This window comes from Ochlerotatus camptorhynchus, unplaced genomic scaffold (genome assembly GCF_037179485.1).
Source record: "Ochlerotatus camptorhynchus isolate MF236.1 unplaced genomic scaffold, CSIRO-AGI_Acam_v1.1 ptg000404l, whole genome shotgun sequence".
NCBI classification, from domain to species: domain Eukaryota; kingdom Metazoa; phylum Arthropoda; class Insecta; order Diptera; family Culicidae; genus Ochlerotatus; species Ochlerotatus camptorhynchus.
The window spans coordinates 1,474,783-1,497,604 of record NW_027040890.1 but is presented as its reverse complement, the minus strand read 5'-3'; the positions used below and the strand labels follow the sequence as shown (position 1 = coordinate 1,497,604).

The window sequence follows — 22,822 nt, the reverse complement described above, 5'->3', positions numbered from 1 at the left end:
GCGAAATTGAGGCAAAATTAATCAATCACAGATTTCTACACGTCCCTCCTTAGGGCGTGACTTAATTTGTACATCACCCCTTATACAAAGAAGAAAAATCGTTGTTTGTTTCAAGAAATGTTCCTTCTTTGTAGCACAGCTCGTTTCTTAACGTATCGCATAATATCTACCCTAATAAAAATGTTATGGTTAATTTGCTTAACGACGTGTTCTGGGTATCATCCAAACCATTTGTGGAATAGTTCACACATTTGGGTTATCGTTCGTTTATGGTAATTTTTTATTAGGGTATCTAATTGGTTTTATCAAAGAGATATCATTTTCCTTTCTTTGTATCACGGCTCGTTCTTCAATTTTATTACAATGAGATATCGCTTTGATAAATTAGTAAGATATTTATTCTTCAAAACGTTAAAGAACGAGCTGTGATACAAAGAAGGGAAAATTTTGCTTGTCGCAAGAAATTTTCCTTCTTTGAATCATAGTTCATTCTTTGACTATAATATGGTATGATCCATGGAGCTAATTGCATACAATGTGTGTGTTTGTTTGATAGGTACGACCGTTAAAAAAAAAACTCCATACAAACAAAGAAAAGATATCATGCGTCCCCATGCCATACATATTAGTCACATGGCGACTCCTTATAGGGTGAATCTAAAATTGTATGGAGCACGAAGAAATCAATATGTGTTGAATAAAGACAAAAGTTTGACTTTCGTTAAAACTACATGGAAAGGTCAAAAGCTGCTGAAATAGGATTACACCGATTTCAGGAGCTTGACCTTTACATTTTGTTTTAACGAAAGTCAAATTATTGTCTTTATTCGCCGCACATTAATATGTTTATTGTGGTATTGTTCGATACAAGTAGTTAACCAGCGAAGATGCGCAGATTCGGGGAAATGGTACATTCGGGGGAATTATTTTCTGGGAACTGTGCCATTCGGGGAATTGTATTTCGGGGAAAAGTTACATTCGGGGCAATAAGTTTCGGGGAAAGTGTTTTCGGGGTACTGGTTTTCGGGGAAAAGTCGTACAATCCACCCAAGTAACCAAAATTTCCGCATTCAACGATAAAACTCACATACAAGTTCCATAAAGTTCACATAAAGTTCCGACAGAACCTTCAAGTTCCATAAAGTTCCGACAGAACTTTCAAGCTCCATCAAGTTCAAATAAAGTTACGAAAGAGCTTTAAAGTTCCATAAAGTTCAAATAAAGTTCCGACAGAACTTTCTTCTCAAGCAATCAAATGTTCCGCATTCAACGATAAAACTCACTTTCAAGTTTTATAAAGTGCATATAAAGTTCGAACACAACATTCTGGCTACTTTAGAAGCTATAGAAAGCGCACGAGCAACTTCAGGCTCCAAAAAGTTCCGCAGCTTGAAGTTCAAAAACAAATTCCAAAAAGCATGCCTAAGCATTTCTTAGGAACTTCAGGCAAGGCTGAAAAGATGGCCACAACAAAGTTCCGAACAAGTTCCCAGCGGAATTTCTTAGCAACTTTAAAGTATCTCAAAAGTTCACCGCGGAACTTCTTAGGAACTTGAAAGTTTCTAAAAATGTCTGTCATAGCCCACATGAAGCAATCCGTACAAGTATTTATTAGTATCAAAATTTAATGAACGTAAATATGAAATGGTCAGTGGCTCAAATAAATCATAATTATTATATTTATGCAGTGCATCAATGTTCTATCCTAAAATAATAAAAAAATTAAAAAAAATAAAGAGCAATTTCCTGGATTCGAACCCGTGTATTCGGCATGCGAACTACGATCGCTAACCACTAACCAGGTTGAATATTTGTTCAGGGTTCTTTAAATCATCGGAAAACCCTTCATCCTTAAAATATTCATAAATTTCGGTGAATCATGATCTTATTTGCGGTTCAAAACCGGCAGCATCGGCTTAGCTAAGGGCATCGGTACCCGTCGTGGAATCTCCGGGTGACGATTAAGAAACGAATTAATCTATTTCCGACCACAAACTCCGTTTATGAATGAATAGGATCGACCAGATGCCTGCATGTAATGTGCCCGCCTTCAGTCTATTTGTGTTCGCCGGGAAACCCCTTTTTGCACCGTCTAGCAACCAGTCAGCAACTCGGTTTTCCTCAACAGTTGTAAGAACTGTAGCTTTTCCCGGGCTAGCTGTGGAATAATTTTCAGCTTTCACTTTCGCTACAGTGACATCCATTTTTTGTTTGTATATTGTTTGTATATTTTTATGACCGGTTTTTTTTAAACCCATCTCGAAATCTATTGACTGGAAGTAGGAACAAGTAGACTCTTAAGCGTCGGGTCGAGTGTATTTTCCATATGTATCACTCAAATTCGATAGCAAGCAAGGAGGTAGTGCACAATTCTTAGAAATGTTACCTGTAGTGTCCTGTTCTGGTGCTTTACAAGAGTTTTTATCCGATTTTTCACTGTAGAAACTTAAATCCTGTGACTGCCGCTCTTAGCAGTGCAGCTAAGGAAAGCAACAAATATGGCTGCTGGCAGGACGGCGGACAGTATTTGCTTAAATTTGCACTTCAGTTTAGTTTTTCCAGATATAATCATCAAAAATATCATAACTAAATCACTGATGTTTCGCGACAAATCTATTGGATATTAAATGTTTTCATTTTCGTGGACGGAATTAGGCGTAGATTGGAATTAGGGTGCATCACGGTATATGTAGCATTTTTGCACTATTTCGAATGTTGCCCTTGACCAATTTCAATAACTTCATCGCCAATCGATCAGAAATACCACTACGCATCGATATCAATGCTTCCGACTGTAGATTTTCAACAAGAAACTATTGAAAAAGTAGTAAATGTCAAGCATTGTCCAAAAGCGTCGAAACAACTAACAAATTCTCCAATTACGTGCATGCATATGCTGCTTCCCCAACACAGTCATAAGAGAATTGTTTCTAGACGAAACATGTCGATGTAGCATTGCTGCTTCTCCAACACAGTCATCAGAGAGTCTTTAGTAGACGAAACTCGAGACGAAACAAGTCGAAGTGGCATTCGCCTCCGATCTTCGGGCGTGTGCGAATAGGGAGGATCCAATTGCATAACATTTTGCACACTCATCGCCATATTCAGAACCACACGCCCCCAAAGACCCCACAAAATGCTTTCCACAGTTGTAATCTTGTAACCAAACTTGGAAGCAGGGGTGCAAGTGATTTTGATCGATACTCTCTGTTTCGTTAATAACTCCACAGCAAACACATTCATGGATACGTTTGTTGTTCTGGATGATAGAAGAGCTTAGCAAAAATAGTGCGAAATAGGTTAGCCAAGCCATGGTCATCAAAAAAAGGGAATCGATGAAGAGAATTAACTTTCACCCCTCTGCTGCTCTGCTTCTAAGCCCCTTAATTCAGTCGTCGTCATAGCAATGAAAACTAGCATCGCACCGCTTTTGGTTCTTGTGTTACTTGCTCGTTGCAATTCTGTTGCTCGAAATTTTCGAAGGACCACCAACACTATTTTCTAGGGATGCCTAAATGTCCAATTATTCGATTAACGATTAATCGTAAAGATTTTTCCAGCTATTCGATTAAATATTTATCGTATTTTCAATTATTCGAGCGCGTAACCGACATCCCTTCTTAATTCTTCTCGTTTGATTTAGCGCAGTAGAGCAAATAAATAAAAGTACTAATTTATCTGAAAAGGCATAGAGAAGAACCATGATGTGAATCAGGATCATAAATTCTCCAAAAAAGTGTTAAGCGTCTTTCTGCTAAAGGCTAAGATTTACCAACTTGTTGAGAGAAGGAGTTGATCGAGAAAAACTAAAAAGGGGAGGAGCCTTAACTGGGTGGTAACTGATATTCTACGGCTTTCCAACCTGTCGCAGACACCAGTTTCAACCCCTGTCAAGCAGCAGACGGGCCGAGACTCTTGCGAGTACTCAATCATTGAAGCGAAGAATATGGGACTATCCGGTCCGATTTGCTGATCCAGCTGCCTACACGTCATCATCATCTTCCAAAGGCTTTCAGATTTTCTAAAAGAGTTCAATTTCTGAACATGTCCCAACTAAAGTTCTTATCAAAAGTTTCTTTTCCGGGCAATCATAGTCATACTAAAGAGTATAAACAGAGAGAACCCTGCTCAAATTCCTATTCCTATACAAAACACAAGCTCCTGCTACAGTTAACAAATAACATTTATTATATAAGACCAAGTAGTACTACGTCACCATTGCGTACAACACCGTAGGGCTGTCCCTTGTAGTTTTTTTTTAAATCAAAGGCTTCGAACCAATTTATGAATCTAAGACCAAGATTTTAAAATTCTGTCCCGTTCTAAGAAAACATTTAAACATCCCAAACTTGGGGATATGTTCATCATCTGGGATTTCTCATGATTCTGGGTAGGTATTAAAGGTTTCGTAGCCATACGGCATTAAAAAATGTTTACATTCCTCACAGACTGAAAAAAACTGCTCGCAATTCTTTTCACATTTTAAGGCTGAAGACCTATCGATGCTACCTTGGGCTTTAGAGGGTTAACTGCGATGATCGATTCTCTTAGTCTCTTGGTTGGAAATGCTATCTAACATAATGCTTTAGTGTGATAGTTTATTAGCTAGAGAATGGTCTTAGAAGAGGGTAGGTAGATAGTTCCGTTAACTTACGGCAGTCTGAAAATTGAATAGAAGTTGAAAATGAGCGAAGGGCCATTAATGCGACAGTGCAAGTCAAACGCACACTTATTTGCCTAACCCGTATGCTGTACGTGGAGATTTGAAGCTCTAGCTAATAAATTATCACGCTAAAGCTTCATGTTAGATAGCATTTCCAACCAACTCTGGAAATCGCAAACTTCGTAGCAGCATAAAAACACTTTGAATGTAACAACTCAAGGCGGGAGTAGCCGACAACAATGCTGATGATGGTACAGCACGCAACAACCATCCTATTGCTTTCTCTCTGAGATGACTAAGTTGGTCATGCGAGAGGAGCAACACAATAGTTGGGTAAAGAAGAATTGCATTATAACACACCATCGACTGGAAATGCTTTCGACAACGTGGGGCTTTAGGTAGTGATGAAACGTCGCTAGAACTATTCCACAGCCGCAGACAGTATGTGAGCCAATTCAAACGCACACTTTTTGCCTGTAGTTTGAAGACATAGGGAAAATACAGGTAATGTCGGCCTAAGTGTCCCTAATTTGGGCCCATACAAATTCAGCAATTGACTAAATTTTCAATAGCAACCAAAAATATCCATTAGTAACGTCCCAATAACGCGTTCATCCAGATAAAATTGATAAATAGCAGATTTTTAGCGATGGGCCCAATCTTAGATCCATAGGCCAACATTAGAGACATTTCCCCTACTTCAAATTTCTGCGTACATCGTACAGGTTAGCTGAAGAAGTGTGCGTTTTACTTGCACTGTCGCATTAATGGCCCTTCGCTCATTTTCAACTTCTATTCAATTTTCATACTGCCGTACTCTAACGGAACTATCTACATCTACATACCTTCTTTCTAAGACCATTCTTTAGCAAATAAATTATCACACTGAAGCTGCATCACAGACAAACAGGCATAACACTCATAAGTTGTTCATCAAGCATTTAGCGGTCAATTTGAAAGTATCGCTTCCCTTGTGTTTGACGTTTACACACTACCGCCATCTGTTCAGCGTACTACCAACCACAGTGTACTCAACAGATGGCGGTAATGTTTTAGTGACGATGTTTTACAATGAGAAATATTCAATGTGTTATGTCTGTTTGTCTGTGGCTTCATGTTAGATAGCATTTCCAACCAACTCTGAACATCGCAAACGTCGTGTATGAAGTAACATAAAAACACTTTGAATTATCATCCATTTTTTCTCAAATCGTGTTTTTAAGATTCGAAAATGTTTATTTCAAAGAAATCTGACTTCATATTCAGATTTCACTACCCAAAGTAATTCCATCAAATATACTGAATTATTCGTATGATATGACACTTTTCATTTTTTTTCACACTAATTGTGCTTGTAGAGTAGTATAATGTCAGTCATCGCAAGTCGGTCCCATTTGCGTTTTTGTAAAAACTGATTTTTTTAATGGAAATGGTAGATAATACCCCATATTTTTTATAATACTGAATGAAGTTAACAGCTTTGATCTGGAAAAGTTTGGAAAAATAGGAAAACGGATTGCCCCATCACATAAGAAGTGCTATGGGACGGACTAGTCATGAGCGGCAGTATAATACAGCGTTTTCTTTTTTGCAAAACCATGCAAAACGCCTTTTGAAAACTACGTAATAAATACTGATGAAGTTCTTTCTTAAAATTATCATTAAGTTTGTGGCATAAAGAAATTGAACGGTGCCGCGATCAACTTTTCCCCGCTGCTTCATTTCAATTATTCATATCGAAAATTGTACACAAAATCGCATTGAATAAAATCAGTTCAGTAAAAAAGAGAACCCTTGCTACACTCAAATGATACAAAATCTCCAAATTCCTATTATTCCACCAGCTCCATCATATCGAGTGACAAATTCATTGTGTCTAAAAGCATGTCATCAGAGAGAGTGTGCAACGCTAACGATATCCTTACTAACATATCTCTATTCCTCCCTTTTTTCCAGAATCGTGAAGCCATGGACCGACTGGAGGAGCTGGAAACCTGCAACAACCACCTGCTGAAACGACTGGACAAGCTGAAGAACGCAAAAAGTGCCCTACTCAAAGACCTCTGATAGGCTTCGGTTTTCAAATTCACTTTCCCCCACCATCCCCATCACCCAATTTTCACCGAACTTACTTCATCTTCCAATTTATTTCATCGCGAATCAATTCATGATCAGAGTTTGAATCAAGGGACCGGTCCCGTTTCCATCCTGTATGTAGAGTTTGTACATTTTTTTAGTGAGTGTTGAAAAAGCTTCATTCTAGGGTATACAAAATCGAAACGCTTAACGGCAAAGTTTTCTTATAAAGTGCAAACACAGCTTTCCTCTGTTCGCTCCACGACAGGAGACGATACTAACTCTAACGCAAAAGCCAGCTTGATGTGTAAAATACAGTCTTTGTAGTAACAGTAAAATGTATGATTGTACACAAATGAAATTAGATTTTGCACTTACCAGTAAGTAGGCTTGTATAGTAAATTTATTGAAAAGAAAACAAGTATAGACACCCGTTTATTGTAATTAATTGGAACCACTGTGTGTTTAACAGAATAGTGTAAATTGATACTTCAGAGATTAGGCACATTTAGGCAAACCATTGAACATACTGTGTATATCTGCGACTATTAGTTATAAATTGAGCATGAAACCAATTTTAATATTTAATTTATTGAAGAGAAAAATACAGCTAGCTGTAAGGATCACGTCATGTTTCATCGAAAAAGTAAAGAGATCTATTCAGTTGCCAATTTTGCAAAAATAGCTATAGAAAACCGGTAGACGTTTTAAGGGCAACCAATATGTTTGAAAAATATAATAAAATTGCCAAATTAGACACAAGAAAAGCATCAGTCATGAATCGACGCACGAACATCAAACATGAGAATTGCGTACGACGACGACTCTTCATCCATCGGAACAAAACAAAATAAACGTGAAGGTGAGTTGTTAGACCAGTTACATTTACTGTTGTTTAAATTATAAAACTAAAAAAGTAAACTACAGTTTCGTTTGTTAACATCCTAATGCTGGAAAACATTGATGATCATTTTCGTTCCTGGTAGTAATCTAGCGTCTTTTCCACTTCTAACGCCTTCCTAATTTGTTAACTATTTTGTAATTCTCCTTTCGTATATTACCAATACACAATCAGTCACATTTTTAACGAATAGAGAAACTTTTAACATACTCCTAAAACTGCCATATGAAATTTTGTTTGTTTGTTTTCACAAATTGGTAGACATTTTCGTTTTGCATTGCGCCAACGATTAGGATATGTAAATCTAATTTGTACATTTTTAATCGGAATCAGACTTCCTTCCTGAATAAAAATACACAAAATCAAATGACTCCGCGCCTCGTCCGTGGACGTTGCTTTTGTTTAGCTTTTACAATCTATTCAATTTAAGGGCAACAATGTTGGCAAGACAAGGTCGAAAGGAGAGATCGAGTTATGCTTGATGCTGTAACTGAAGTTGGACAAATCCGCCAACGGAAGAGCGTTAAAATTCATCGTTGGTCAGGTATAAAAGAAATGTGCACTGTTGTCTCTGGTTGGATGTACTGTGTGTATAAAACATGAACCTTTGTAGAGAACCAATGAATTATACTCTAAAAAGAATGATAGAGTTTGTTAGAGCGAGCAAAACAGTAGTAATAACGACAAGAAGCAACGTGTAATAACAAAGCAAAATCTGGAAAGCAAAAGAAGAAAAATGTAAAATAAATTGATAAAAGCATGATGAACAGTAGTAACAATTATTTTATTTTAAAACATACCGAAATCTTTAGTAAAGTGCAAAAGACTGGCTTATTGCTTAGTGGAACTCATATCACTTTGCTTTTATCGGGTATCCTGTTTGATGTGTTTTTGCAAACCGAAAAAGTTAGAATGGCTTTCAGAAACAGTCAGGCTTTAAAACAATGCTAGTAGGAATTGAAATACAGTTAGCTCTCCCTTACTCGATATTTCCAATTACTCGCTGAAAATCAAAGTCCCTTCAATTGTGCAAGCATTGCTCTCTTCCTTACTCGATATTTTCCCAACTCTTTTTCACCTCACTAAGTCGATTTAATATTATTTATTACCCGATAATTTTAGACCCGTACTGCCTATAATCCCATATCAGTCCCATATGGAGAAAGTTGGCATTGAGAAAATGGCAAATGAAGTAAAGTAGTGGTTGGACTCACTCGTTTACACTCGTTCCGCAATCTATTTGAAGGCGAGGATGGCTATTTTGTTTCTGTATACCTCGCGCGAGTGAATAAATTTTCCCATGCTTGATTGCAGGAATTCCAGGGAAGTTCCAAAAACTTCAGGAAAATTGCAGGAACTTCTCGGATATTCTGAGAATCTCATAAATGGTTCGAGAACTTCAGGATAATTGCAGGAACGTTACAAGAACTTAAGAAAAATTACAGAAACTTAAGAGAAGTTCCTAGTACTTCAGGAAAGTTGCAGAAACTTTATCGATGTTCTGAGAACTTGTAGAAACTTAAGGGAAGTTTCTAGAACTTCAGGAAAATTAAAGGATTTTGAGGGAAGCGTTGAGAACATTATGAAAATTGCAGGAACTGCGGGGATGTTCCGAGAGCTTCAGGGAGGTAACGGTAGCTTCAGAGATGTTCCGAGGTTTACATGGCAGTTCCGAGCGCTTCAGGCTATATCAATTTTGGTGCTCTTCTTCGCCTGAATGGCTGAATCGAAAGTAAATAGTAAATGACAATCATTTAGCTACCGACGCCAAAAAGGCAGCTCCCACACCTGGACCCTACCTATCGACCCATCGACTAATATAGACCGGGGATCAACGGCGAAGGAAGGCGTGATCAGAGATGTTATGCCTTAGAAAATCCCGACGGCGCCGAGTGGGATTGAACCCAGACCCTTTGAAGTGAAAGGCAGTCACGCTTACCACTACACCACCGGCGCCGCTAATTAAGGACGGCTGAATAACCTTTAGAAAAGTTTCGTGAACTTTAGAGAAGTTGTCATATGTTCAAAGATGTTCCAGGATTTGCAGAGAAGTCCAATGAATCTCAGGAAATATCATAGACTTTCAGAAATATTCTAAGAACGTTTGATTCGGATTCAGAGGACCCACATTCATAAAACACATCTACTATAAATGCACTATGGAAGCTATTTGAAGGGTTGATCAATTTTCTACCATATCGATATTTTCTAATTTGAGATTTGGAAAATCTCCTAAAACTAAACAAAACATCATATAAAGGGTTATATCATAGAGGTAACTCTAAGACCACTGGGTCCCGAAGAAAATCATTATTATTTTTGGCTCACTCAGTACCAGAACAACGGTCCCAAGCAGTCCCAAGCTATTTCACTCACCCCTGCATGTTCTGCATGAATCCACACACCCCTGATGTTATCTGTCAAACTTTCATAGCGAATCAAAACAAACATAGTGTAGTAATAGAATTTCAACTAGAATAGGGTACGTTAATCGTTTGCTTGGGACCAATAGGCTACTAAAGTGGTGAGCCAATTTAAAATCGTTAGTTTCGTATTGATTGTTGGTTATACGGTCAAAATTTGGTCAATATCAACTTGACGTATTTCTTTCAATTTTGCATTTAAAAAACCTGAACACCCCTCATTTTGAAGGTGTGTGTGTGTAGAATGTTGCTCCTATTTTGATTTTTGGAATTCACTCTTCAGTTGTCAAAATGCCGTCCAAGCAAGAAGAGCAGCGTATCAAAATTTTGCTCGCGCATCGCGAAAATCCGAGCTACTCGCACGCAAAGTTGGCAAAATCGCTAAAAGTTGCCAAATCAACCGTTACAAATGTAATTAAAGTGTTTGGGGAACGTTTGTCGACAGCCAGGAAGTCTGGATCGGGGGGAAATCGAAAACCGGAAGCCGCTGAGACGACAAAGAGAGTTGCCGGTAGTTTCAAGCGAAACCCTAACCTCTCTCTCCGAGATGCCGCAAATAAGCTGGGTGTATCGTCTACAACCGTGCATCGAGCCAAAAAGTTGGAAGGGTTGTATACTAGATACGACCGCAGGGTTGGCGTTGGATAACGTCTGTTATGTGTTGTATTTAATTGTGTATATTATATTTTAGGAATATTCCTTAATAACTCTTTTGCGAAAGTTTGGTGGCCCTGAAAAGGGCCGTTTTGTTGGGCTGATGTTGTTGGGTTTGCTCTACTCTGTCGCCCTGGAGGAGCTTTGGAATGATGTTGGTAGTTCGAAGACAGACAGCATCTCCCCTTCCAGCGTTCCCACACCCCAGTATAGTCCCCAAATTTAAGTGTAACTGTGATATTCTGGATAGAAATTGTCTTCAAAACTAACTCTTTGTCGAATTATTGGTGGCCCTGAAAAGGGCCGTTTTGGTTGTGGTTTTGGAATGATAGACTGAATAAATGATTATGTTTGAAAAATTTCAGTTTTTGCTCCGATCAACAACCATACGGGGCAATATGAGCACCCTAGTAAAAGTTAAGGTTTTGACAGGTTTTCACTAGAAAATAACATGCAGGAATCAAGTGAAATAGAAACATAAGTTCTTTTAGCAACAGTTACGTGTATTGCTCGCTGTAGAACCAGCGGATCAGTAAAATGTAATATAGTGAATGCGATGCTTGTTTTCTTGACTGCATATCTTATAATATTCTAGAGATTTTGAGCTAATGTTACATTTCCATTATTATCTTTGACATGTAATTGAATTTTGATACGGTTTTCATGGAGATGCATATTAGAAGCATTTTCAACAAGTTTGTAAAAAAAAAATAGATTGAGTTAATAGGTATTATGCCCAAACGAACGGTGCCCCATCTCGCCCCGTATGGTCTTCTTGCCCCCATCGCCTCTATTGGACTGAATTCGGAAACGCTCATGTCCAACCGGTTTCGTTTTGGGCTGGAAATTCTCTAAAGCAACATATTTAAAAAATCTGGGAAAATCCGGAACATAATTAAAAATTCTTGAAATAAACGTAATAACATATAAGTGAATTATATCTGGGTAAGTATCTGGCAAGACGATTGAAAATCTGGAAAATCAAATAAATCAGGAATACTGGCAACGCTGTCTCGTTTCATGCCCGTAGAGACAACCGACACTCATCCCATTTTCAGTATTTTGCTACCCACAGTATTTATTGTACCGTCCCTGTATTCATAATATGCTACTCGACGCAGGTATAAAACCACCCTCGACGGTCGAAATGTCATCATCAGGATGGATTCTCTGCTTGTACGTCAAGCAGCACAGTTCGGTCTTTGCTCGCTCTGTCGAGTTGTTCTAAAGTTTCTAGTTTGTTCCAAACATTCGCAGTTTAATCGCGTCGTCAGTAGTGTCGGTCGCTTCGTGTGATGGGAAGACAGCGCTCCCGGAGCAGGCTCCGAGAGAAAACGGAGAAGAAGAACAGCGGTGAGGGTAGCTTGAGTGTACCTATTTCGAATAGGTACGCTACTCTTCCCACCGATGTAGGGAATCCCACCTCAGCCACGGTGAAGCGGTCTAAGAAGAGGAAGAAAAATCAAGGCCAGTCCGATGGTGCGAGTGGACGGGACGATGCCACCGCGACGAACGTCAGCGTCATTGGTGATTTCGGCGATGCCGTCGACAACGAAACTGCTGCCAGCCCGAGTGCAGCAAAAATGAAGCTTCCTCCACTGGTGGTGAAGCAAGTCCCACTCAACACGCTGATTGGCGATCTTTCATCGCTGGGCGTTGCAGCTGAGTTTAAGCTCGGCAGGATCGGCACCAAGGTGATGCTCCGAACCAAAGCGGAGTACGAAGTGGCCGTGAAATATCTGAAGGATACCAAGGCGGAATTCTTCACGCACGACATCCCCGGTGAGAAGCCCTTCAAGGTAGTCATCAGGGGTCTACCAAACTTCGACCCCAAGATGGTCGAAGCCGAAATCAACCGGTACAAGCTAGCCCCAATCGCTGTCTTCCGAATGACAAGGAGAGATGAAAACGTGAAGACGTACCCGGATTGTCTTTTCCTGGTGCACTTCCAGAAAGGGACGGTGACGCTCAATGCGCTACAAGCCATCCGATCGATCTACTCCATCATCGTACGGTGGGAGCCATACCGTGGTGGTCATCGTGACGTAACGCAGTGTCAGAGGTGCCTCAATTTTGGACACGGTACCCGCAACTGCAACATCAAGCCACGCTGCAGCAACTGCGCTCAAGAACACGCCACTTCCAACTGCCCTGCGGATGGAGCCGTGGCGATAAAATGCGCTAACTGTGGTGGTGCACATCAAGGCTCTGACAGACAGTGCTCCAAACGCGAGGACTTCAAACGCATCCGAAAGCTGGCGTCAAGCAACAATCAACCAGGACGCAAGAAGGACAAAACCCCATCATTCAGGACGGAGGATTTTCCGCCTCTTCGTGCTCCCCAGCAAAGGCAAGCGAATTCGCGGGTGCAACCCGCCCCTCCTCAAGAAGCTTCCGGTGATTCTGCTGGCCAAAGCTCTCCATCCCCCCCTGGATTCTGGAGACAACCAACAGGACAAAACAACAACCCCGATCTGTTCTCAGCGGATGAACTGATGGAAATTTTCGTCAACATGTCCGGTGCTCTTCGTAAGTGCCGCAATAAGCCCGAACAGATCCAAGTGCTCGGTAAGTTCATCATCCAGTATGGCGTCTAAACCGCTAACTATCGTCACCTGGAATGCTTGCTCTGTAAGAGCAAAAAAGATTGAGCTTGCCGACTTCCTCCGCAAGCACAGCATCGACGTGGGCCTTCTAACCGAGACCCATCTAAAGTCCGGCGACAGCTTCTGGTTGCCTGACCACAACATTATCCGGCTTGATCGCACCAGCTCCAGGGGGGGTGGTGTTGCGGTCGTCGTCAAGAAAGGAATAAAATACCACACTCTGTCCCATATCCGCACCTCTATCATCGAGGCCCTTGGTGTGGAGGTGGAGTCGTCGACTGGATACGTCCAGTTCATCGCCGTCTACTGCCCTCGACAGTGTGCCGCCAGCAGTGGACTAGCGGCTAAATTCAAGAAGGACCTGTCCACCATCACCCGTAACGGTTCCCGCTTCGTCGTTGGAGGAGATCTGAATGCTCGCCATGAGGCCTGGCGGAACTACCAGCAGAACCAGAACGGTCGTCTCCTGTTCGACCACTCACAGCATGGGCTGTACTCCGTTTGGTTTTCGGATGAACCAACATTCATCTCACCGGCGGGCAACCCATCGACGCTAGACCTGTTCATGACAAATATCGGCTTGTCCAAGCCGGTAGCCTTGAACGAACTCAGCTCCGACCACCAACCGGTGGTGGCTGAACTGGGCTGCAACGTGGCTCCTGCTTCAAGTCTGCGCAAGGACTACCATCGCGTTAACTGGGCCCAGTTTGGACGCGTGGTAGACAGGCACATCATCGACAACCCGCCGCTTGACACCGTGGAGGACATCGATCGAGCGTTGGAGGGACTCCATCAAGCCATAACCGTGGCTGACGAGGCGTGCGTCCGACGAGTTCCTGTGAGGGGTAAGTTTATTGCCATTGATTCCCACACCCAACTTTTGATTCGCCTGAGAAATGTTCGTAGACGCCAGTTTCAGAGGACTGGAGATCTGGGCAAAAAACGTGAAACGGCTGATCTGAACAGACAGATTGCTTCCAGAATGGACTCACTCCGAAATGAAAGTTTCGGGCGTGTTGTCCAGAATCTGGACGACCGCTCCAGACCATTCTGGAAGGTAGCCAAGGTCCTGAAAACTCATCCCAAACCCATTCCACCTCTCAGAGTCGAAAATGATGACGATCGGCTTTTAATCACCCCACAGGAGAAAGCAAATGCGATCGGCGAGCATGTCGCTTCATCGCATTTGCTTGGCTCGAATATCCAAAGTCCGCTCGAAGATCAGGTTGCGCAATGCGTTCAAAACCTAGATGCCTCCCCTTGTGTCGTGCCTCCGGCGGATATGATTACAGTACAACAAATTTGCTCAGCGCTGAAATGCACCAAGAACATGAAGGCTCCCGGGTTTGACGGTATATTCAACTTGATCTTGAAGAGACTCAGCATGAAAGTGCAGTCTCTTCTAACCGCTATCTTCAACAGATGTTTGGAACTGCACTACTTTCCAAGTATCTGGAAAGTAGCAAAAATCATACCAATCCGCAAACCCGGTAAGGATCCAACATTGCCTTCAAGCTACAGACCAATCAGCCTCCTTTCAGCGCTGAGCAAATTGTTCGAGAAACTCATTCTCAATCGTTTGCTCAAGTTTGTCGAGGAAAATAACATTCTCCTTCCGGAACAGTTTGGGTTCAGAAAGGGGCACTCCACCAATCATCAGCTAGTACGGGTGATGAATAACATCCGAAGTAACAAAGCTGTATCCAAGTCCACAGCCATGGCCTTGTTAGACGTTGAAAAGGCGTTTGACAATGTTTGGCATGACGGACTTGTGTACAAGCTTTGTAACTTCAACTTCCCATTACATCTGGTTAAAATCACCCGTAACTACCTCCAGCAACGGTCGTTTAAGGTATCGTTGAATGGTTGTCTTTCCGACACGTTTTCCATCCCAGCAGGAGTGCCGCAAGGCAGTCTACTGGGCCCGTTGCTTTACAGCATTTATACTTCCGACATTCCTCCCCTTGGAGACGGTTGCGTGTTCTTCCTGTTCGCAGATGATACCGCAATAGCCGTCAAAGGAAGGATGCCTCGCGAAATAACGAACAAACTTCAACGATGCCTTAACGCCTTTGCTGATTATGCCACCACGTGGAAAATCAAAATCAATGCCTCCAAAACACAAGCGATCATGTTCCTCCATCGGCAATCGCCCAAACTAAAACCGGCTCCCTCTTGTACTGTAATCATGGATGGCACAAGGGTTGAGTGGTCCGCCGAAGTAACCTATCTCGGGATGTTGTTTGACGAAAAGCTCCTATTCCGCTCGCATGTGGAGAAAACTGTAGTCAAGTGTTCTACCTTGGTTAGGTGTCTGTATCCGCTGATTTGCCGCAGATCCCGCCTCTCAAGGGTGAACAAACTGGCCGTCTACAAACAAATCATAGCACCTGCGATCCTCTACGCAGCTCCGGTGTGGGAATCATGTGCACAGACTCACAGGAACAAAATTCAGGTAGCTCAGAATAGAGTGCTGAGGATGGTTCTTGATCGTCCTTTCGACACTAGAATAACAAATTTACATGAAGAGGCAGGCATTGCCATAATAGATTCCAAAATTAACGAAATTAAGACTAAATTTGCACAAAAATGTAATTTATCAGAACATGCTTTGATAAGCAATTTGTATATAGTAGATTAGGTGTATATAGTAGTTGTAGGTTAGTTGTAGTTGTAAATAGTAGTTATAAGTAGACTCCTTTTTCCAATTCAAATCATACCAATCCCACCAAGGTGGTCATTCTCTAAAACAGGCCTGATAGGACTAGGAACTGTAATTAATAATTAAAATCTCACTGTACTAAAGTTGAAAAGACGCATCTGTGTCACTTGAAAAATTCATACATGTAAACCGCACAAACACAAGAAATAACGATCATTTAAACTGGTAACGAAATGTCATCATTACAGTTTCAGCATCGAACTGTTCGTGTCGTTCGTTGCATAATGTCTGGACGTGGAAAAGGAGGCAAAGTCAAGGGAAAGGCAAAGTCCCGTTCGAGCCGCGGTGGATTGCAGTTTCCAGTCGGTCGTATTCACCGTCTACTCCGAAAGGGCAACTATGCCGAGCGTGTTGGAGCCGGTGCTCCCGTCTACCTGGCTGCCGTGATGGAGTATCTGGCCGCTGAAGTTCTCGAGTTGGCAGGAAATGCCGCTCGTGACAACAAGAAAACCCGAATTATCCCACGTCACCTGCAGTTGGCCATCCGCAACGACGAAGAGCTGAACAAACTTCTTTCCGGAGTGACCATCGCTCAGGGTGGTGTCCTGCCAAACATCCAGGCCGTCCTGTTGCCCAAGAAGACCGAAAAGAAGGCCTAAATTCGATCGAAGTTCCCACCCTTTAACAAAATCCGTCCTTTTCAGGACGACCAATTTGATGGTAAAGAGTTTCGTTTTCAAAACAGTTTCCTTCGTGGTGCGCAAGGAGTGATAAAATGAATCCATTAAAAACATGGTTGAATCTTTCTGTCATGCTCTCCCTAGTTAATTGATATCCTCATCGAGTAGGTTGATTTTTCGTCTTAATTTAAGTGTAAATTCGGATTAATTTCAGTGCGACAATGAAACTCCTAGGTAAGTGTTTGATTGGAAGGTGATTTTTCGGAAAATTGAGTTTTGGAAATGGTAAAAATTGGAGATTTGTAAATGAGCCGCATCGATGCCGGTAGGCGAACGCCTTTCTCAATTCTCGTTCCCGTCATCAACATGTCGGGTTTTTTCTTTTGGTGTGGTGTGCGGAAAATTGATTCGATTTTTTTTCTTCCGCTATGTTTCGTGATACTGCTGGGCAGTTGTTTGGTATCGTCCTTCTGGACGACGAGAACCGTCTCCAAGTACATCACTCCGGCGGATCAAGATCGTTATCAGAAAATCTTCACCGATGGTCTCAAATCGTCCGATCTGCAGGCGGTGTACTTTTCGTCCGTGAATGTGGCCGACAAGTCACCGGATGCCTGCAGCCGGTTGGACGCGGTTTACCTCGAGTCGAATTTTAATGATTTCAAGAAGAATTTCTACTACTCCGGGTCGTGGAAGAATTTCGGATGTAAGACGGTTCCGACAAAGGTCAAGCAAACAGTAGAGGCCGCTCTGCAGAAGGATACCGGTTCCACACAGGAAGTCTACTTCAATTTGCATGCGGCAAAGTATTTGGGTGTCGCTGTGGATGAAGCCACAAAGGCACGATTGGCTAAGAACTTGCAGGCTATTTTGAAGAAGGACGATTCTTTGAACAGTCTAGGGCATGCATTTGCTGTGGCGGCAGAGCTGGGAACTAATGGGGCTTTTGCTTACGATCGTGTTGAGGATGCCTTTGTACAGGCAGATGAAGTCGACGGAAAGATGCTGCAGTTCGAGGGAGGATTGAGCATTACGGCTTTGATTGTGAACGGCGCGTTCAAATTGACTGCGAGTCTGAATAAGCCAGCTCCGATTATTGCTGATCAGGCGGTCAAATTGGCAACTTACTTCCTGTCCCGTTCGTCGGTTCAAACTCCAAAGGGAGTGAGCATTCTGCTGGAAGCTTTGAATACACTTTCCACTCAGAAGGCTAACGCTCCCATTTGCGTCAAGCTGTCCGGAAATGTTCAACTCTTGCCAGAATCTCCCGTGCTGATGGTGAAAGTAAGCGATCTGTTAGGTAAGCCTTTGAGTCCGGCTTTGGCCATTGTGAGCATTTCTGTCACTTCGAAGGCAACAAGCGAAGCATATTGAAGCGATACTTCTAGATTATTATTACGCCTATACTGTGGACTCATAGAACAATAAAACCGAGCCTGGTTAGTAGGTGAACACAAAATACTAAAGTAGAACATTCTACCAACATATAGAGTCTAAGAGATTCCTTCAAAAAGGCACAATATATGCGACCGAAACTTCGGATGAAATCCAAACAGATATTTTGAGAGGAAACAGTCGATCACAATCCTCTTATTGAGTTTAACCGGTATTAACAGAGAAATAAGACGCGCTAACCACGAATCCTTGGAGATGATCGTGACACGCTTCATATGGATGACGAATCGTCCTCATCTCATCCTCAGAAAATGGTACCCATTATTTTAATCGGCATCCTTTTGAAAAATTCCCCTCACAAAAAGGCTTTTCATGTACTGCCAGAGGGTAGGGGGAGAGGGCAATTTAATTATTACTAAAATGAACGAAATTTACGATGTGCGCTTCCATCGTGCAAACTTTATTTTGATTGCCGAAGCATACACTCAAAAAATTTACCACATAGGTATCTAATGGATGAAAACCATGTGAATTTCACATAGCTAAAAATCCCACCACAAAATCACATGAATAACAGGAGGACGATGAAAGTCATGAAAAAAGTGTCGGAAAGGCATTAGAAAATTAATCGTTAAACTCTTTCTTGATAATGTTGTGGCCCTGAAAAGGGCCATTTTTCCAACGCGCTCGGCGTAGTTGCCCTTTCACCCCCAGGCTCTGCTGCCGCTGCTCTGCTGCCGTTGCTCTGCTTCCGCTGCTCTGGTACTGCTGCTCTGCTGCTCTGCTGGTGGGTCGACAATCGGATAGACAATGATGGAACGGGCGACCTTGTTGGACGCTTATATAGTAGAACAGAAAATATCAGAGGTGTCAGATACTCGCATCTGATGTCTCGGTTGGAGAAAGTATAAGAATATAAAAAAATCAATCGATTTTCACCATCTTTAGACAGTGGTTTACTTTTAACCATTTTTCAATAGTTTACAGAATGAAATCAATAGTTTTGAAACATTCAGCAAATTGCTAGAAATATTTCCAATCGATTGATGCCATTATCTTGTAAATCTATCGAGAGACGGTTGAGTTATTATCGTTAAAAATCTTTTAATTTTTCGTAACTCATCCAAAATGACTGTTTTCAATTTTGTACCCCCGTATGTTGCCGAAAGACGTTATCCAACGTCAAAAACGAGCCGGACTCCAAATCGCGATGATAAACAAAATACGACGGCCAAAGCGCGATCCCGGAGGCTGTACACGACGATGCTGACGAAGTTTGACTGCGTGGTAATGGACGACGAAACCTACGTCAAAGCCGACTACAAGCAGCTTCCGGGACAGGAGTTTTATACGGCAAAAGGAAGGGGAAAGGTAGCAGATGTTTTCAAGCACATGAAACTGTCAAAGTTCGCAAAGAAATATCTGGTTTGGCAAGCCATCTGTACCTGTGGCTTGAAAAGCAGCATTTTCATAGCTTCCGGGACTGTCAACCAAGAAATTTACGTGAAAGAGTGTTTGAATAAACGTCTGCTGCCTTTCCTGAAGAAACACGGTTGTTCCATACTGTTTTGGCCGGATTTGGCATCTTGCCATTACGGTAAAAAGGCCATGGAGTGGTACACCGCCAACAACGTGCAGGTGGTTCCCAAGGACAAGAACCCTCCCAACACGCCAGAGCTCCGCCCAATTGAGAAATACTGGGCTATTGTCAAGCGGAACCTAAAGAAGACCAAAAAAACTGCTAAGGGCGAGCAGCAGTTCAAGGCAAACTGGCTTTCTGCGGCGAAGAAGGTGGACAAGGTGGCTGTACAAAATCTGATGGCAGGGGTCAAGCGTAAGGCCCGGCAATTCGGATTTGGAAAAGCGGAAGCCTAACTGAATATTTTTCCTGAATTTTATACTAATTGAACTTGAAAAAGAAATTTAATTTGATTTTTTAAATAAACGATTTCACCGATTTACACGCGTTTTCCCTTGACCAAATTTTGACCGTATCACCCTTTATGATACAATAAAAGTCCTAATAGCTACTGGGTTTAATACAATTAGCTTGTAAAATCATTTTTAGTAGAAATTTATTACGATATTCACCATAAACAGTGATCCCCCCGGTTTACGGTACACTGAAAATGAAATTAACTCAGAGAGTGAGTCACTTTAACTCATTCGTATGGAGAAATTACTAAAACCGTTGACCACACAGCGTATGAGTAACCTACACGGATAGAAATCTCCTTATACCTTTTGGTAAATTTCTATTGCTGATTATTCATAAAATGTATAAGTCAACTAATGACAATGTATAAGCGAAATGTATCTTATAGGACCTATGTAGTTTGTCTTATGGAATGTATAAGGCTGATGTTTTGGCAAAAATGTATAAGTGAAACACATGAATAAAATAATTGATTTTCGTTTCGTGTACGCTTTTAGAAATTTCTCCATCGAATCAGTAAAAGCTACTCACTCTCCGAGTATGATTCGTTTTCATGTTATTAACGTTATCATCTAGCCTGATGTAACAAATACAGCAGAAAACGGGTTTGTAGCCGAGTTATTAACGATAGAGGAAGAGGGCTGAAACTACCCAACGACGACGACGTGTAAACTATGAATTCAATCGCCTTATAGTATGCAAAGTTGCATATAATTGCAACATAAAAAAATGTTGCACTACAAAGATTATGATGCAAGGGGTGTTCTGATTTTATAAGGTATCAGCACACTGTTTGTAAAGATGATAAATATTTGATGTTTACTTAAACAGCATGCTGCTATTGCAGCGGGTATAAATAAAAATACTAGCCAACACGGAACTTTTGATAATTTTGACATAGGAAGCATTACTGCTCCTAAAATGGAATTTTTACAGAAATCATTAATTGACATAACATTAATTGATTGATGCAATTCAAACTGGAGTTAAATTTGCGAATAATATCGTCACGACTTTGAAATTCAGCAATGGATTTTAAATTATTAAATATTTTGATTTTGAATGCTCGATCTTTTAAAGATAATGAAGACGAAGTTTTCCGACGAAACTAATTAGGCTGATTCGTGCAACGCTGGATGGTTCGAAATCATGTGTACGGGTTGCAGACGAGATTTCGGCCTCGTTCGTGACCTTAGATGGGTTGAAGCAGGGAGATGCTCTTTCGAACTTGCTATTCAACATCGCCCTCGAAGGAGCGATTACGAGAGCTGGCGTGCAGAGGAACGGTACCATCATCACAAAGTCGCACATGCCCCTTGGTTTTGCGGACGACATCGACATCATCGGAATCGACCGTAGAGCAGTGGAAGAGGCGTTCGCGCCTTTTAAGAGGGAGTACATGGTCGCCGCTAAAAGCGTGGGAGCAATAGTGGTGTTGGTAGTGAAGTGGTGGTAAATGACGAAAAATTTGAAGTTGTGGACGAATTTGTTTATCTTGGTACTTTAGTGACGTGCGATAATGATGTTACCCGCGAGGTGAAAAGGCGTATTGCAGCCGCGAACAGGGCTTTCTACGGGTTGCGTAGCCAGCTGAAGTCCCGCAGCTTGCGTACGAAAACGAAATTCGCGCTGTACAAGACGTTGATTCTGCCGGTAGGCCTTTATGGCCACGAATCGTGGGCATTGAAAGAGGCCGATCGGAGAGCTTTCGGTGTCTTCGAGCGTAAAGTGCTGCGAACAATACTCGGCGGTAAACTGGAAAATGGCATGGCGTCGCATGAATCACGAGTTGTACCAAGTATATAACAGCATGGATGTTGTGAAGCTTATAAAACACGGCAGGCTACAGTGGGCTGGGCATGTGGCACGAATGCCGGAAGAGCGTCAAGCGAAGTCAATATTCAGCAGGGAACCCGGAAGAGGACGTCGGCTTCGGGGTAGGCCACGCACGCGTTGGCTTTGTGCAGTTGAGGAGGACATAAGGTCCTTGAACGTCCAAGGCGACTGAAAGCGATTGGCTCAGGACCAAGACCAATGGAGACGGTTACTTCGTTCGGCGCAGATTTGAATTCAACGAGTCGTCGCCCATCAGGTACTCAGGTAGGAAGACGAGCTATTTAACGTTTTGAGAGTTCATAACGTGCATATTGCCGTTATAACTGAAACGTTCCTTAAGCCTGACCATAAGGTTAAAAGGGACGCAAATTACTTCATTTATCGAAATGACCGTCTTGATGGACCCTGTGGTGGCGTTGCCATCATTGTTCATAGACGAATCAAACATAAAATTCTTTCTTCATTTGAAACCAAAGTTTTTGAAACTTTGGGAGTTTCTGTTGAAACAAAATTTGGACAACTTACGTTTATAGCTGCCTATTTGCCATTCCAATGCGTAGGCCAGCTTAAGAATTTTCTCAAGGGTGACCTTCAGAAACTTACCCGTCATAGGTCTAAATTCTTCATTATTGGTGATTTTAATGCAAAACACCGCTCTTGGAATAATGCTCAAAGCAATCCCAATGGTAATATTCTGTTTGATGATTGTTCTGCAGGTTGTTATTACACTATTCAATATCCAAACAGCCCAACATGCTTTTCTTCTGCAAGAAATCCCTCCACTATTGATTTACCCACACAGCAAAAAATAAATTTTAATATTACATCCAAGAGGATGCACTTCAATCATGTCGAAAATCTCATGTAATTTTTATTGCCACACAAATAAACAAATGCAGTAAGAGCAACGTAATGTCAGCTCATGCACTGCATTAATGATAATGTTGCCCTTTTTAGCAAATAATATTACACCATATTTTCGACATGATT

At 41.7% G+C, this 22,822-nt stretch overlaps 3 protein-coding genes across 8 annotated transcripts in view; all 3 read left to right on the top strand.

Annotated features, from left to right (window-relative positions):
- The window catches only part of LOC135710870 (leucine-rich repeat flightless-interacting protein 2), a 177,849-nt gene extending 169,442 nt beyond the window's left edge, over positions 1 to 8,407 (top strand). For 5 of the 6 annotated variants that reach the window (XM_065233575.1, XM_065233576.1, XM_065233574.1 and 2 more), the window contains one exon: positions 6,620 to 8,407. In XM_065233575.1, the coding sequence (XP_065089647.1) occupies positions 6,620 to 6,730 (111 nt within the window). In that variant the 3' untranslated portion in view covers positions 6,731 to 8,407. The remainder of the gene's footprint in view (positions 1 to 6,619) is intronic. The other variant, XR_010518448.1, reaches the window with a different exon arrangement.
- A 7,862-nt stretch (positions 8,408 to 16,269) lies between these two features.
- LOC135710858 (histone H2A-like) lies at positions 16,270 to 16,644 on the top strand. Its single transcript, XM_065233553.1, has one exon. It carries the CDS (start codon positions 16,270 to 16,272, stop codon positions 16,642 to 16,644), a length of 375 nt encoding a protein of 124 aa, XP_065089625.1.
- Positions 16,645 to 17,031: 387 nt separating this feature from the next.
- Positions 17,032 to 18,039, top strand: LOC135710857 (uncharacterized). Its single transcript, XM_065233552.1, has one exon. The coding sequence runs from the start codon at positions 17,032 to 17,034 to the stop codon at positions 18,037 to 18,039; it is 1,008 nt and encodes a 335-aa protein (XP_065089624.1).
- Positions 18,040 to 22,822: the final 4,783 nt, after the last annotated feature.